This window comes from Danio aesculapii, chromosome 16 (genome assembly GCF_903798145.1).
Source record: "Danio aesculapii chromosome 16, fDanAes4.1, whole genome shotgun sequence".
NCBI classification, from domain to species: Eukaryota; Metazoa; Chordata; class Actinopteri; order Cypriniformes; family Danionidae; genus Danio; species Danio aesculapii.
The window spans coordinates 47,416,878-47,433,083 of record NC_079450.1 but is presented as its reverse complement, the minus strand read 5'-3'; the positions used below and the strand labels follow the sequence as shown (position 1 = coordinate 47,433,083).

The 16,206-nt window shown below is 38.5% G+C and overlaps 1 protein-coding gene across 1 annotated transcript in view; it reads right to left on the bottom strand.

The window, feature by feature from the left end:
• Positions 1-104: 104 nt before the first annotated feature.
• The window catches only part of si:ch211-257p13.3 (kinesin-like protein KIFC3), a 42,435-nt gene continuing 26,333 nt past the window's right edge, over positions 105-16,206 (bottom strand). The window contains exons 10-20 of the mRNA XM_056475424.1: positions 14,414-14,587; positions 14,138-14,285; positions 12,114-12,244; positions 11,887-11,998; positions 11,628-11,809; positions 10,177-10,281; positions 9,923-10,053; positions 8,392-8,512; positions 8,177-8,306; positions 7,186-7,415; positions 105-2,298 (exon numbers count right to left, since the gene is read on the bottom strand). Of these exons, the coding sequence (XP_056331399.1) occupies positions 2,167-2,298; positions 7,186-7,415; positions 8,177-8,306; positions 8,392-8,512; positions 9,923-10,053; positions 10,177-10,281; positions 11,628-11,809; positions 11,887-11,998; positions 12,114-12,244; positions 14,138-14,285; positions 14,414-14,587 (1,596 nt within the window). The 3' untranslated portion in view covers positions 105-2,166. The remainder of the gene's footprint in view (positions 2,299-7,185; positions 7,416-8,176; positions 8,307-8,391; positions 8,513-9,922; positions 10,054-10,176; positions 10,282-11,627; positions 11,810-11,886; positions 11,999-12,113; positions 12,245-14,137; positions 14,286-14,413; positions 14,588-16,206) is intronic.

The window sequence follows — 16,206 nt, the reverse complement described above, 5'->3', positions numbered from 1 at the left end:
ATCATAATTCAAGAGAAGCGTACTGCTAAACTTGCTTGTCTATTTTTTTCCCCAAATACTCAATACAATCAAACACATTTTTGCTTAAAGTTGAATTTAATTCAACATTAACCTTTTTGTGATGATGTACACCACTAGTGATGAGCGTGGAATCATTAAGACTTTTAAAATGTTCTATATTAAGCTTATTCTGCTCACAAAGGCTGCATTTATAAAATCAAGAATATGAAATGTTATTGCAGTATGATATATAGCTGTTATTGAATGTAGCTAACATGTAATTGATTTTTGTGGGTTAAATCTGAATTTTAAGCATGGTTACACTTCAGTGTCACATCATTTTTTAAATTATTATGATCTGTTTAAGAAGACGCCTCCCTTATTATAATTATTGTAGTTGGTGATACAATAACTGCTGATACTATAACTTTCAAATGTACCATTAAGAATGCATTAATTATCACAATAAATTGCTTAAGAGGGAAAGTAAATGTATTTATAATGTAAAAACAAAATGCAAATAAGTTCTATTATTTGTAACTTTTGTCAACGAATCTTAAAAGTAAAATGTATTACAATTTCTATGATACTAAGAAGCAAGATAAAAGTTTTTCAGCATTGTAAAATTTCTGAAAAGTTTCAGTACCAGAAATAACTGATCATAATAGAACAATTATCATAGCAAGAAATATCTGCAGCAAATCGGCATATTATTATGATTTCTGAATGATCATGTGACACTGAAGACTGGAGTAGTGATGATCAAATTCAGCTTTAAATCACAGGAATAAATAAAATTTGAAATAACATTCAATATCAAATTTTTTTTACTTAAAATTGTATTATTTCACAATTGAGCAGTTTTTACTGATCATATAAAAATGCAGCATTGGTAATCAAACATGATCTTTCTGATTCCAAACGTTTGACTGGTAGTGTACATTCCAAACCTTTTCGAGTTTCTTTCTTCTGCTAAACACAAACAAAGGTATTTTGAAGAAAGCTGACAACCTGAAACCTTTGACTTCTATATTATTTGTTTATCCTAGTATGGAAGCCAATGGTTACAGGTTTTCAGCTTTTTTCATAAGTGAACAGTGATTTCATAAGTGATACAGAATTTTCATTTTTGGGTAAACTATCCCTTTTAATAGTTTCTAACTTTCAGAAACAAACTAATAGACCTACTCTGATTTTGGTTAAAAGACAAGTTGTATGGGCAGCACAAGTCTTCAGCGTTAAAGTGCATTCCTCATCCTCCCACTGTAACATGGCTATAACTAACATGACTAAACAACAATGACAATTTACATTAAACTTAAATGTATCCTAAACATCTCAAAGTTAATACTTTTTACATTTTAAATATCTTGATAGTTGTATGGTTGGTAATTTAGAATTAATGATGAATGTATATTATTGTTAATAGTAACATTTTCCCCAATGTGGTTACTTCCAAACCCAAAACATAAGAAGTCCACCACTAAGAGGTGCTATTGCACATAGTATCATGAGCTGTAGTTACATTCATTCTCATCTATAGCAGATGCTTGCTTTTCCAAATCCTGACTTCCTTTACCATTCGTGAATCACCATGAAAGTGTGACCTTCTGGTTATTAGCCTGTATTTTAAATACCACCACCTTGTGCAGTGAACAAAGATATATTGGCTGGTTCTACACGTAACACAACATAATTATGGATGTCCACACCAGTCATACACAGTAACACTTGGCCATTACCTCCTAGACTATATATTATACCAAATAACTTTTCTTTGAGTGAATATCGGTATAAATTTCAAGCGTTTTACACAATTTGGATACTGTGGTCTCTTGTGTTGTGACTCCAAAACATTGTTTTATGTAAGATTATCTGAAATATCCTCACCACTCCTTCCTTGTGAAGATTTTTCAGTCAGTCATATTTTTAACTGACGGACAGCTTGTCTTGATACTGATGTAGGTGAGACTTTGACATGCATTTCTGCTGGTGGAGAAATGCCATTGCTATGTAGCAGGAAGAAACTGGAACTCATGTGGAGTCATAGACATTTCCAGAAATGTAGCCCTTGAGTTGGATTGGAAGCTTTGACCACAGGCTGAAAAGTGCAAGGCTTGTCCATCGACTGGTCCTGTGGATCCTTGTGAGGGTTGATGGTTTGCATTAACTTTTGTTTTCATTGTGACCTCCTGTCTCGATTTTCCGTGCAGCAGGACCAAGCTCCACCTTGCATACTCGCTGGGCAAATTTGAGTGAGCACAGGGTCTCTCCAACATTGCTTTCAAGAGACGAAACCTAAAGAAGATAAATGGCATGAGCGTTGTTTTTCATTGGCTTTATAGAAAGATTAACATTTATATGGAGGTTAAGAGGTTTACTTTGAAAAGATATTCAAAACAGATATTTTACATAACATGGAAAAATCCAGTTAAAATGGCTGGTTCCACCAAACTCAAGATCACATTTGTTTTATTAGTACACAGAGAAACAAAGCTTTGGTGAATACATGAGTGCACAATCCTCTTGCTAAATATCTAATCATTTGCAATCATTAAGTTCTAATCAAATACTAGCTTCCATCTAAAGATGCGAATTCAACTTATGCACAAAACTGAAATATCACATTAAACATCTCTAAATAAGCACCAATGAGTTAAAGAGAACAGAACTATTACTTCGTAATAAGCTGGTGCCAAATATCAAAAAGGAAAATGGGATTTACTGCAGTAGTAGTCTTTGTGGGTCTTTTTTCTTATGTTATTAGTTCAGTAGACAAAAATGAAATGCAATGAGTGCACAGCTGTTCAAGAAAATTCTGGGAGGTGATAATATGATACTACTTTGATGACAGACTAAGGGATTTCACAATATCCAAATCAAGAATTCAGATCCTGTTGTATGTGGTCAGACTGCTGGTTTGTTCATTAATGGCATCGCATTGCACACATGTTTGTTATTATATATAAAAATTAGTGCTGGGCCATTATCGGCGTTAACACGAGACTCTTGTCCCACGATAAAAAGAAAATCGCCGTTAATCTATTCACAAAGTTGGGTTGGGAGCTGGGTTTATTCTACGCAAGCTATGATGACTTTCACCTTGATATTTTAGCACGGATGTATACCTGACCGGTGAGCCGTCTGGCAAAAAAGTGCCCTTCTGAATCAAATCAGCAGGATGCCTGACTTTAGCTGCAGTTCGGCAGTTTCACTTTAACTCATGATTATTTCATTCATGCCGTTTCATTCATTTTATTCAAACTGGGGTATTAGACGCAAATAAGGAGCAAGGACTGGTGAGAGTGTTATAGAATGTAATAACGCTCTGCAAACGTAAAGAAGAAAACTTCCGCATTTCGCTGTGTTTGTGTGCACGTGTTTTGTGTGTGCGGTCCTGTACTGACAGCCGCCTGTGTGGATCTTGTCGGAAAATATGGCGAAAAGTCCTACATGACGATAATAGTTTGATTGCAGTGTTTACTTCAGTAATGCCACTAATATAGGCATACTCCACATGTCTTAATTCCATTTCTGTTTAGTTCAGTTAAGACTTTTTTTTAAGGTAATCAAAAATCGCTGTTTACATGGTAGACTCTTAACCAGAGTATTGTTTTAATCATAATAAAATCGTATTAAAGTATTGTTGCCCATGTAAACATAGTCAATGTTTGACACACCGTCAGGGCTCTGTGAACTTGGCATTGAGAAGCAGCATTTTCTGTATGTACATCAAAAGCAAGTATGAAATCGCTGTTTGGAGCTGATGTAGGCCTACAGTTCGAAATTCATGTTTAACTGAATAAACAGTTAGTAAACACAAGTACATCTTATTGAACATTATTTATTTTCATCACCAATTATCATAGTAGAACAGTTTCTCAAGCCATTTGTGATGCATTTGGGAACTAGGAGATGAGCCCCTGGTCTAATGCGCCACCTGGCTCGAGAAACCCGTTCTCAAAGATTTAATATTTGGGTAGCACACATATTCTAAATGCCTTCGGCAGAATTCAAATGAGCCAATTTAATCTAGATTAATTTCGAAACTAATCTAGATTAAAAAAAATCAAACTATGCCCACCTATAATAAAATATCTAAAATCTCATGCACTATTTGGTAAATGTGTTTTCATGATGGTTTATGCACAATTTTTGTTATTGTAAAAACGTTTTTCTACTTATGGGCATTTTCAAATTTTATGTGCATCTTGGTGTTTGCATTAAGCATTTTAATGCGATATTCCAAAATACACAAATAAATAGGTCAATGGAAACAGCTATTGTCTGCAAAGAAAGAAATCAACATATTTGATGATGACAAGGAGGTCAGTAATTGACAGAGGAAATGAGGACATTTATATTTTGGAAGTGCAGTAATCCTTTATTAAGCATTCTGAATGGACTGACACTAACCCTCTTTTTTGTCAAACTACATAACTTAAGCAGAGGGTTAAAGGGGTGCTAACGTCCTGAATTTAGCTATTACAAGATGGGATATATGCACTCTGTAGGCATCATATCAAAATAAATGGGCAGTGAAGTATTAAGGTCTTTGCACATCAAACATTTTCATATACTTATTTTTGCATTCATATTTGAAAAATCTGTCATACACAAAAACATTGCACACTGAGTCTGAAAAATAAATAAAATCACAAAATTCAGAATCGGTTCAAGCTGTGATATTGTTCTCCTTTCTCTTCTTTAAAGAGCCCATATTATGGGTTTTTGAAAATGCCCTTCCATGTAGTGTGTAACACAGCTCTAAGTGAAGTGAAATATCCAGCTAAGGCTTAAATCTGTAAGTGTACAGTGTTTAAAACTATTGATTCATCTATAAAAGAGTCGACTCATAGTGCTTCAAACGAGTCGCCTTGATAACGAGTCATCAGGTGTTTCGCGATGACGCAGCCACGAAACACAAGCCTCGCCAGTAGTTACGCGCGCAAACCAGGGAGATTTGAAACCTGCGGCCCCGCCCACTAACACAGAAAAAACACTAGACACACACACACAGACGCCGCCGGTCGAATGAAGTCACGCTGTGCTCAGATGGATAATATTGACAGTCTCTACCCAAAGATGAGTTGTTAACCTGGTACAGTACACGCGGTTACTCTTTATATTCTCTTATCACATGTAAGCCACGTTAAAAACGCGACGCGTGCCGCTTTGTTTACGGATTTAACGTTAAAGGCTTTTGTGAGCTCGCGTTCCACTGCCGTTTGTCGTTGCTATGGCGATCGATCGTAAGCTAGGAGACAGGAGACTTGTGTCACTTTCCCTAGTTCTTCTGAGGAGCGTTGTGTGTGTGTGTGTGTGTGTGTGTGTGTGTGTGTGTGTGTGTGTGTGTGTGAGAGAGAGAGAGAGAGACTCGCGTCGTTTTCCCTAGTTCTCCTGAGGAGCGTTGTGTGTGTGTGTGTGAGAGAGAGAGAGAGAGAGAGAGAGAGAGAGAGAGAGAGGAGAGAGAGAGAGAGAGAGAGAGAGAGACTCGCGTTGCTTTCCCTAGTTTTTCTGAGGAGCGTTGTGTGTGTGTGTGTGTGTGTGAGAGAGAGAGAGAGAGAGAGAGAGAGACTCGCGTCGCTTTCCCTAGTTTTTCTGAGGAGCGTTGTGTGTGTGTGTGTGTGTAAGAGAGAGAGAGAGAGAGAGAGAGAGAGAGAAAGACTCGCGTCGCTTTCCCTAGTTCTTCTGAGGAGCGTTGTGTGTGTGTGTGAGAGAGGGAGAGGGAGAGAGAGAGACTCGCGTCGATCTCCCCAGTTCTTCTGAGGAGGGTTGTGTGTGTGTGTGAAAAAAGCCTTACACTATGAAGCGCGTGTGCACTGTGACTACTTTTATATAGTTGATTACCAGCTGGGCATTTCACTCTGTCTCGCGCTGAAGCCTGTCACTGTCGACCAATCGCAGCAGGCTGTCATCGGTCCAATCAGCGCAGATTAGCTTCGCGCTGAGGAGGGGGTTGGGAACAAATGAATCGCTGAACGATTCATATGGGAGTCGTTGGGATAATTAGGTAAAAATAAATGCAGGTTATAAGACCATCAAAGTGTTTTGTGACCTTGCATGCATATTAGACTGTTGTTGGAGACCCTTACAACCTAAATATGACCCTATTTCATGTATAATATGGGCTCTTTAAAAAAGAAAAAGGAAACATTGTGTTTATCCAATCCCTTGCACAGATAGGAAGAAGAGTTAAGACCTTATCAGAGCTGTGCAGGATTATCTTTCGGTCCCTTAAGTAGTCCCTTACTTATCAGGGGCCACAGCGGAACCAACCACCAACTATTCAGGCATATGTTTAAGCAGCGGATGCCATTCCAGCCGCAACCCATTGGAAACAGGCCAATTTATTTTATTCAAATCTTTGAATTGGGGGAAACCGGAGCATGCGGAGGAAACCCACATGAACACTGGGTGAACATGCGAACTCCACACAGAAATGCCAACTGGACCAGCCGAGACTCGAACCAGGGACATTCTTGCTGTGAGACGACAGTGTTAACCACTGAGCCACAGTGACGCCAATTAAATTTTAGGAATTGTTTATTAGAGAAAATCTGTGACATTTTGATACTTTGCTTGGGATACTGCAGTCACATGACACAAATTTCTATGAACAAATTCATCCAGAACAGAGACTGGCAGTTATCGGTATGCACAAACACACACACACAATGGCCAAACTGCTGCATGGGAAAGGTGCGTGGCAGAAATAAAGTGTATTTTTTTTTAACATGCAAAGATTTCTGATTCAGTGTGCAATGACCTTTACTGTGAGTATATTCTGATCCAGTTTCTGTGTGGAGTTTGAATGTTCTCCCCATGTTCGCGTGGGTTTCATCCGGGTGCTCCGGTTTCCCCTACAGTCCAAAGACATGCGGTATAGGTGAATTGGGAAAGCTAAAATTGTCCATAGTGTATGAGTGTGAATGAGAGTGTATGAGTGTTTTTCCAGTGATGTGTTGGAAGGGGGCGTCCGCTGCGTAAAACGTGCTGGATGGGTTGGCGGTTTGTTCCGCTGTGACGACCCCAGATTAATAAAGGGACTAAGTCTAAAAGAAAATGAATGAATATTCTGATCAAATGTACCTTGACTCAAACCCTGGGCAGCATTTCATGTTTGTCATTTTGAACGGGGCTTAGCACAACAGGGTTAGCTGAGTCTTTCTAAATCTTTGTTACCTGAACAACCATGGCGGTTTTGTTGCCTTTTCCCAGCGAGTCCTGTAGCAGGTAGGTGAGTCGTGAGTTCCTGAATGGTATGTGAGTCTGGTGGGCCTTCAAGGCCTGGATCACATCTCCTAGAGCCAGCAGTGAGCGATTGATATTCTGGGCTTCCTTCAGTCTCTCACCCTCTGCTCCAGACTTCCATACCCTCTCAGAACCAGCCAGATCCACCAGATTCAGCTTGCCTGCAGAAAAGAAGTCAAGAATTGTCATAAATGAACTCTTGAATTTGAAAAACTAAAGCCCTGCTGACGCCCTAGATGACCAAATCTTGGCTGAAATCGCAGACAAGTTCCTCACTCTCTTTCCTTGATTTATCAAGGCTCACCACAGTGGAATGAACCACCAATTATTTGGCATATGTTCCACCCGATGGATGCACTTCCAGCGTACATTAACTTGTGAAGCCCCAGGGCTGGGAATCACTCACACTCTCTTCAGTCATACACTCATGCACTACGGCTAATTTAGTTTATCTAGTTCACCTATACCGCATGTATTTAGGCTTTGAGGGAAACTGGAGCACCGGAAGGAACCCATGCAAATACGAGAACAGAAATGCCACTTGGCCCAGTCTGAGATTCAAACCAGTGACCTTGTTGCTGTGAGGCGACTGAGCAACCTGCTAAGCCACCTGAGACAAATTCCTAAAGATCCTAAAGGATTCCTGTAATCCTTGGCTGAAATCTGTGATCTTTGATCATTGGTTTGACATGTTCATCGACACTGTTCACATGTCATGGATGGATGATGTCAAACTCCAGATGAGTTTTCTTCCATGTCTGTGTTTCCTATGTAATAATTATTGTTCAGTAGGACATTACAATCTGACATGGGAATCATGTTCGTACACCCTGACAAGCTACACTCGTATAGGATTATTACAAATCATGTGGTCTGAGTTGGGCTTTAGGCAACCTGAAGATCAAGAATCATTGGAACTGACCGGTGGTTTTGGCACCACTGGCGAGGTCTGTGCCCAGCACAGTCACAGTGAGCAAGGCATGAGATCGAGAGCTATGCTGGTTCATCTGCGTTCCAAATGTGATCCTGTTTTTTCGAGCTATGGCCAAAATCTGAAAGAAAGAACAAACATATGATTAGAGAGAATGGATTTTCAAGAGTCAGCGGTTTCTTGACAGATGTCACCTTGGGACTCACTTTTTTGATATGCTGGAAGTTTTTGACCTCTAAGACCCTGAGTCCTGGAACATGGAGCTGACCAGTCCCATCAGGGTTGATCTTGATATCAAGCTTCTCTCCGTCCTTACTAAGTAGATCTCTGATGTAAGCAACCACAAATATATTACTCGTATAACAATATACAGTTGAAGTCAAAATTATTAGCCCCCCCTTGGATTTTTTTCTTCTTTTTTAAATATTTCTCAAGTGATGTTTAAAAGAGCAAGGACATTTTCACAGTATGTCTGATAATATTTTTTTTCTTCTGGAGAAAGTCTTGTTTATTTTATTTCGGCTAGAATAAAAACAGTTTTTATTTTTTTAAGGTCAAAATTATTAGCCCCTGTAAGCTATATTTTTTCGATAGTCTACAGAACAAACCATCGTTATACAATAACTTGCCTAATTACCCTAACCTGCCTAGTTAACCTAATTTACCTAGTTAAGTCCTTGAATGTCGCTTTAAGTTGTATAGAAGTGTCTTAAAATATCTAGTCCAGGGATGGGCAAACTCGATCCTGGAGGGCCGGTGTCCCTGCATAGTTTTGCACCAACCCTAATCCAATACACCTGCTTGTAGCTTTCTAGTGATCTTGAAGACACTAATTAGGGTGTTCAGGTGTGTTTGATTAGTGTTGGAGCAAAACTCTGCAGGGACACCGGCCCTCGAGGATCGAGTTTGCCCATGCCTGATCTAGTCAAATATTATTTACTGTCATCATGGCAAAGATAAAATAAATCAGTTATTAGAAATGATGATAAACTATTATGTTTAGAAATGTGTTGAATCTTCTCTCCCTTAAACAGAAATTAGGGAAAAAAATCTTTTAAAGCAAGGGTGTCATCAAAAATACCCGAACCAGCCAATTGAGGTCTTCAGGCTCACTAGAAAATTAAAAGCAGTTAGAATATTAGAGCTGGTTGGACCTTAACTCTGCTTTATGTTGGCCCTCAAGAAACATAAAAGCGAGATTAGTGTGGAGCTACCTTTTGTGAAACACATTCTCATTTTTCACAATATGGTTTAATATTTTGATGACATCACTCTGCACTTCAGCTTATCATGGTATTTTCTGCTCAATCAAATGCTTTCTATAATCTGAAGCATCTCTCGCCTTACACTACAAATAGGCATTATGCAGTTGCAAAGATCATAATTTGGTAAAACAATAGGGTGTCCATACTTGACATTTTCATGGGACACATCCTGGATAGGATTTCTAAATTTGGCTTTGCTTTCCTGTTGTCATACCTGCTCATCAAACTATAGTAATTTGCTATTTGGTGAATGGGATATAGTATACCACATACAGTAGGAGACACAACTATTCAAAATTTGTGAATATGCTTTGCATTGTAGTAAATGTATTCTGTTTGCACCAACATACATGCTTTTTTACATTACACAAATGATTGTATTTTAATGATTGTTTAGCTTTAGTAACAACTTGTATAGTCTTATAACATTCTTTAATTAAAATGGCAAAAATATATACAAAAAGTGGAATACCTCAGGACCTCGTTGTAAATTTCCACTGAACTGACACTGACGGTGTATGTCCACATGTCCTTTCTTTCCTCAATCTCATTGAACAGGTGTTTCAGGGCCCGTTGGTTGATGCCGGGGTTTTCAACAGTACCCTGACAGGACACGGATGGTTAATGAGACCTGACAGTTATATTGAATAATTGATGGAAACAGATCATCTGGGTGAAGACCATGAAGTTATGGTGGGTATATAGTTACAGATGCTTATATGTTACCTCCATAGTATATGTCTTGCCGGATCCTGTCTGACCGTAAGCAAAGATGCAAACATGATATCCGTCTATACAGGAAGTGATAAGTGGCTCAATTTCCTGGAACACCTGAAAAATTAATGGTACATTCATAGAATTTGATTTAAACCTAAAATGGAGAACATTTTATGAATTTTGTTCATTCAAGTACATGCCAACGTGGTTTGAGAGGCAGAAAATGCAATAATTTGAAAACATTTCTATGTAAACTACATATTATATGCATATTTTGTGTGTAAATTGTTGTTTTGTTGTGCAAATGCAAACGATTTCCTAATTAATTAGCCAGAAACACTATAGGAATGTTATTTATTATTTATTCTAAGACTATTTATAGTCTTGATTAATTTCCCGAAGGCAATTTGGTTGCAGCAAACAAGAATATCATACATAATGCACAAAACACATCGTATAATATAAATATGCCCTAAATAAAAAAAACAACAACAGCTAAGGGGATAAATAAAAGTTTGAACTGATTTGTTTTACTAATAGGAGCTCTGCATTGAATACCAGAGGGGAGAAGGTAAAACTGATGTTGCATAGGATTAGAATCAGAATCAGCTTTACCCAAAACTTGCCTATTGTATAACTGAGCCTTGGTCATCTATTTTATCCCTGTTATTTTTCACAATTCTCTTCAAACAGCTCTTATTTTTCACACTGGTGAAATGCATGAATGCATGATCTATGGCATTATAACTGCCTCATAATAGAGACATATCTAAATGAATCAGTTCACTTCACTACTGGATATGCTTTTGAATTAACTGCCTTAATGCTGCACTTAATGTTTCTAAATAATTTAACAACCCCATTAGTGTATTCTTCAATACCTACTATATAGACCAGGGGTAGGGAACCTACATGTGGCTCTTTGACCAAAAATATGTGGCCCTCCAGCTGTCTCCCTTCAATAAAAAATTAAAACTGTCACTAAAAATAAGTTTCCTTTTGAAAATACAATTAAATTTACCTTTTTATTGTATATTTTTCACAGCAAAATGAATAAGAACAAAAGGACATTTTAACCAATGCTCGTGTGCGGTGCTGTGGACTATCTTGAATCGTGACACCAATAAAGGGCATGCCATTTACATTTCGATGGTAACCTTGCACCATAAAATTCAAACAATGTTCATGAGTGGTGAAAAGAAAGAAATTTTACAAATTGTCCTTTATTAATACATGGACTTGCTCAACATGTGATGCTTTATATATATATATATATATCCCTAATGGCTCTTTAAAAATTTGAAATGGCTCTTTGCTGAAAAAAAGTTTCTGACCCCTGATATAGGCTAATATAATATATAAATATATATAATAATAATATATAATATAATATAATATAAAAATAAAACCTATATATAATGATTTAATATGTTTTTTTATGTGAATATGTCTCTGCTTACCTCTTCTTGAGTGGCCTGAGGGTGAAATACTTTATCTAGCTCAAAGTTTTTGGCTTTTCCTTTGCTTAAAACTATGAGTGCAGATTCATTATTGGGGTCTGTTGTCACAACTACTGCTTGGCCTTCTTCATGCTGATCTTCCTTCAGTACTGGCTTTACACGGCACAGCACACGGATATTACCTGGTGAAAAAAAATACTCTTGATTTGCATTGTGCTTGAGATACAATATATGCACAAAAATGGTAAACAATGCCCACCTTTAAGTTCAACCAGTTGCTCATGGTACTTCCTGCGGAGAGCAACCTCCTTCCTGTATTTTTCCAGAAGGTCTTTGTTGGCCTCTGACATCTCATTTATAGCTGCCACAATCTAGAGAATAACATTGTAATATCAGAAAACACCTCAATAACATGGTTATAATGACCCCTGAACTTGTACATCTTACAAGTTGTATGGCTTTGCACAGTATTAGATGTTTACTCACCTGTTTCTTGGCTTCTTTGATAGCTGATCCATAGAAATCTGAAAAGTTGCGGACCTGACTGCGAAGACTGGCATAGTCAGTCTTCATGGACCGCAATGTAGGAGGAAGAGCAGTCAAGCGTTTCTGGAGGGCTGAAAATTACACACATAAACATGCACTGACTCAATACATTGTTCATTTAAAGGAACACTCCACTTTTTTGGAAATATGCCCTTTTTACAAGTCATCTAGCGTTAAACAGTTGAGTTTTATTTTTGAATCCATTCAGTCTATCTCTAGGTCTGCCGGGAGCACTTTTAGCTTAGCTTAGCATAGACCATTGAATCAGATTAGACCAATAGCATTTCACATCATAATTGTCTTATTTAAAGCTTGACTCTTCTGTACTTACATTGTGTACTAAGACTGACAGAAAATGAAAAGTTGCTATTTTCTAGGCTGATAAGGCTAGGAACCAGTGGTGTAGTCGGGGCTATACGCACGCATACTCAGTATGCCTACTTTTTTCCACCAGCTGTTTGGGTATTACGACTTCTGAGGATCAGTAATTGCGTATACCCTCGGTATACTCACTTGTTTTGCTGAATAGACTTCCCTAATTTACGTGTGTTCGTATCCCTTAACTGTATACCAAATGTGTTTTTTAACTCTCATCTTAATTTGCTGCAATTGGTGCATTTTTGTTTATATTTTATGCCATTTTCTGCCCCCTGACCACCACAACAGCTGTCAGAAAATTTTGTGAGTTTTTCGAAGTCAACTGAATGATGTCTCGCTGAAACGTTCAGGTAATATTATAAAACAGCATGGGGGGGGGGGGGGGGGGGGGGTGGGGGGGGGGTTGGGTGGGTAATAGTACACCACCTTTTTTTTTAGGACTACACCACTGCTAGGAACTATACCTTCATTCCAGCGTAATAATCATGCCATTTTGCTGCTGTACCATTACTGCAGCAGGCGCTATGATAGTATACAGTGCTTGAAATAGTTCCCAGCTATTAACATTGATGCGTAATATCCATTACTTTAAATAGGAAAGTTAGCAAAACTGTCTTTTAATATTTTTGCGAGATGCTTATTGTCTAATTATCTAATACTGGCAGCTAGCTCTCTGCAACTCTCACATGGTTGCTCACTGAAGCTAAGCAGGACTGCGCCCAGTCAGTACCTGGATGGGAGACCACATGGGAAGACTAGGTTGCTGCCGGAAGTGGTGTTAGTAAGACCAGCAGGGGGTGCTTAACGCCCCAGTATAGTTAGGGGACTCTATACTGCTCAGTGAGCGCAGTCTTTTGGATAAGACGTTAAAAACCGAGGTCCTGACTTTCTGTGGTCGTTAATAATCCCAGGATGTCCTTCGACAAAGAGTTGGGGTTTAACCCCGGCATCCTGGCCAAAATTGCCCACAGGCCTCGGTCAATCTGTGCATCATAATTAGCTTCATCGCTGTGTCTCCTCTTCACCAATCAGCTGGTGTGTGGTGTGCGGTCTGGCACAATATGGCTGCCGTCGTGTCATCCAGGTGAATGCTGCACACTGGTGGTGGATGACAAGATTTCCCCAATGTGTAAAGCGCTTTGAGTGTCCAGAAATGCGCTATATAGATGAATGGAATTATTATTATGATTATTAATATTATTATTATTAATATTATTATTATTAATCCAATTCAATAATCTATGCTAAGCTAAGATAAAAGTGAAAGTAGGCCTATGGTTTTACCCATACCATAACTGGTCCTCTGCTTTTAACACCATCTAAGTGCACACTCATTTTTTGTATGAGGAGTGAGAGCACACACAAACACACACAGTGATCATACACCTGGAGCATTGGACAGCTATTCGGGGAGCAATAAGGGGCTAGGTGCCTTGCTAAGAGTGCAGTTGATTCATTGCCTGATTTTCAGTTTCTGCTGAGACCGGGGATCGAACCTTTGGCTGGATTCAAATGGATTCAATCTCATGAATTTAAAAATTGTAAAATTCAACAGTATTTGTAGTGTATAGATACAGTGAACTCACTTGTGAACTGGTCCTGCAGGCTCTGCAGATGCTCCTCAGAACAGTTAGCTGCTGCTTTCACAGCTGCCTCTTTCTTTTCCTCAAGATGTCCGATCTCCTTCAGCAGCTCCTCCCGCAGCGTCCCCATCTCCTTTTCATACGCAGCAATCTGCAGAGCTGATACTTTTTAGAAAAGCTGAGGTTTTCTGCCGTTCTGACATGCACTGTTTAATTCATGAGTTTTGTCATTTATACCGTATGTGCGTTCATAAAGAGAAATGAATAATGATTAGAAACCTTGTGTTGCAAATTGCAGCTGACTTCATCCGAACGTCTGATGTTCTCCTCCAGCTGCCGGCATCGATCTCTCTGACTGCTCAGCTTCTCAGAAAGTCGTTCATTCTGTTGTTTGGCTTCAGAGAGTTGGCGAAGAGTTGAAGGTGACTCGACTTCTACAGTTTGGGTAACATACTAGAAGGTAGAAAAAAGATATACAAATTACAGAAGTAATTAATTTCATGTTTATGCTTTGCCAAATACTCAGTTACAGAGTTAACATTACTGCACTTTTATATTTTTAGATTTTTTTTACACTTGTCACAATTCTGCTGTTTTTATTTAGGAGTACACCACACTACTTATGTTTACATTCTTTTGTGGGTAATTCATGTTAACATTTCGCTGAACATTTTACGCATTCATTTTCTTTTCACTTAGTCCCTTTATTTATCTAGGGTCACCACAGTGAAATGATTCACCAACTTATCCAGCATATGTTTTACACAACAGATGCCCTTCTAGCTGCAACCCATCACTGGGAAACACCCATACACACTTGCATTCACACAGATGCGCTACTGCCAATTTAGCTTATTCAATTCACCTACAGGATACCGCATGTTTTTGGAATGTGGGGGAAACCAGAGCACCCAGAGGAAACCCACATGAACACGGGGAGAACATGCAAACTCCACACAGAAATGCCAACTGAACCAGCGACCTTTTTGCTGTGAGGCAATTGTGCTACCCACTGCGCCACCGTGACGCCTATAATATATTATTCTTTCATTCATTTTCTTGTTGGCTTAGTCCCTTTATTAATCTGGGATCGCCACAGTGGAACAAACCGCTTACTTATCCAGCATATTTTTACGCAGCGGATGCCCTTCCAGCTGCAACCAATCACTGGGAAACATTCATACTCATTCACACACATACACTACGGACAATTTAGCTTATCCAATTCACCTATACAACATGTCTTTGGACTTGTGGGGAAAACCGGAGCACCGGGTGGAAACCAACGCGAACACAGGGAGAACATGCAAACTCCACACAGAAATGGCAACTGACCCAGTCAGGGCTCAAACCAGCGACCTTCTTTCTGTGAGGCAACAGCGCTACCCACTGCGCCACCGCACCACCCAAATTTGATTTCCTTTAGCTTTTTATTTGTCGATGTGTTTTGATATCTCGAACTGTTTACTTGGTCCAGCTGATTTTATTACACAAAATGACTAACTGAGAGGCAGAATATTTTCATAATGCCGCAACTGAGCTTTCTGGACTCTGTAATTTTTAAGCATTTATATTTCAGAAAGATAAATTAAATGCAAATAAATTTAAATATATTTAATATATTATATTATAGCAGAGGTAGAATGATTACTGAAAAATCTGTATTGCATTCTGTAAAATTCTGTAGTGCATTTAGTAATTGCAATTAAAGGAAACTCTACCTCTAATAAAAGACTTCTCATTTGAATAAATAGGGGTGTCAGTAATTGTGGCAATAAAACTATTTGGCGGTTTCATCATATCATCAAACATTCTTCATCTTCTCATCACTGAAATGCAATCTAAACAGTCTATTGCGGTTAAAGATTTTGGACATCTTCTTGGACACTTGAAATGTTTCCAAATTGTTTGCTGCCTTTATAAAGCGTCCATGTCTTCAGGGAGCTCACATCCCATCCATCTAACACTTATCCATCCTATGTGCAATAGTGTATTTAACACTTTCTCTGTGTTTTTCTGTGTTTTATTGTATCAATACTCCATTCATATTTCAAATTTTGTGTTATATTAAT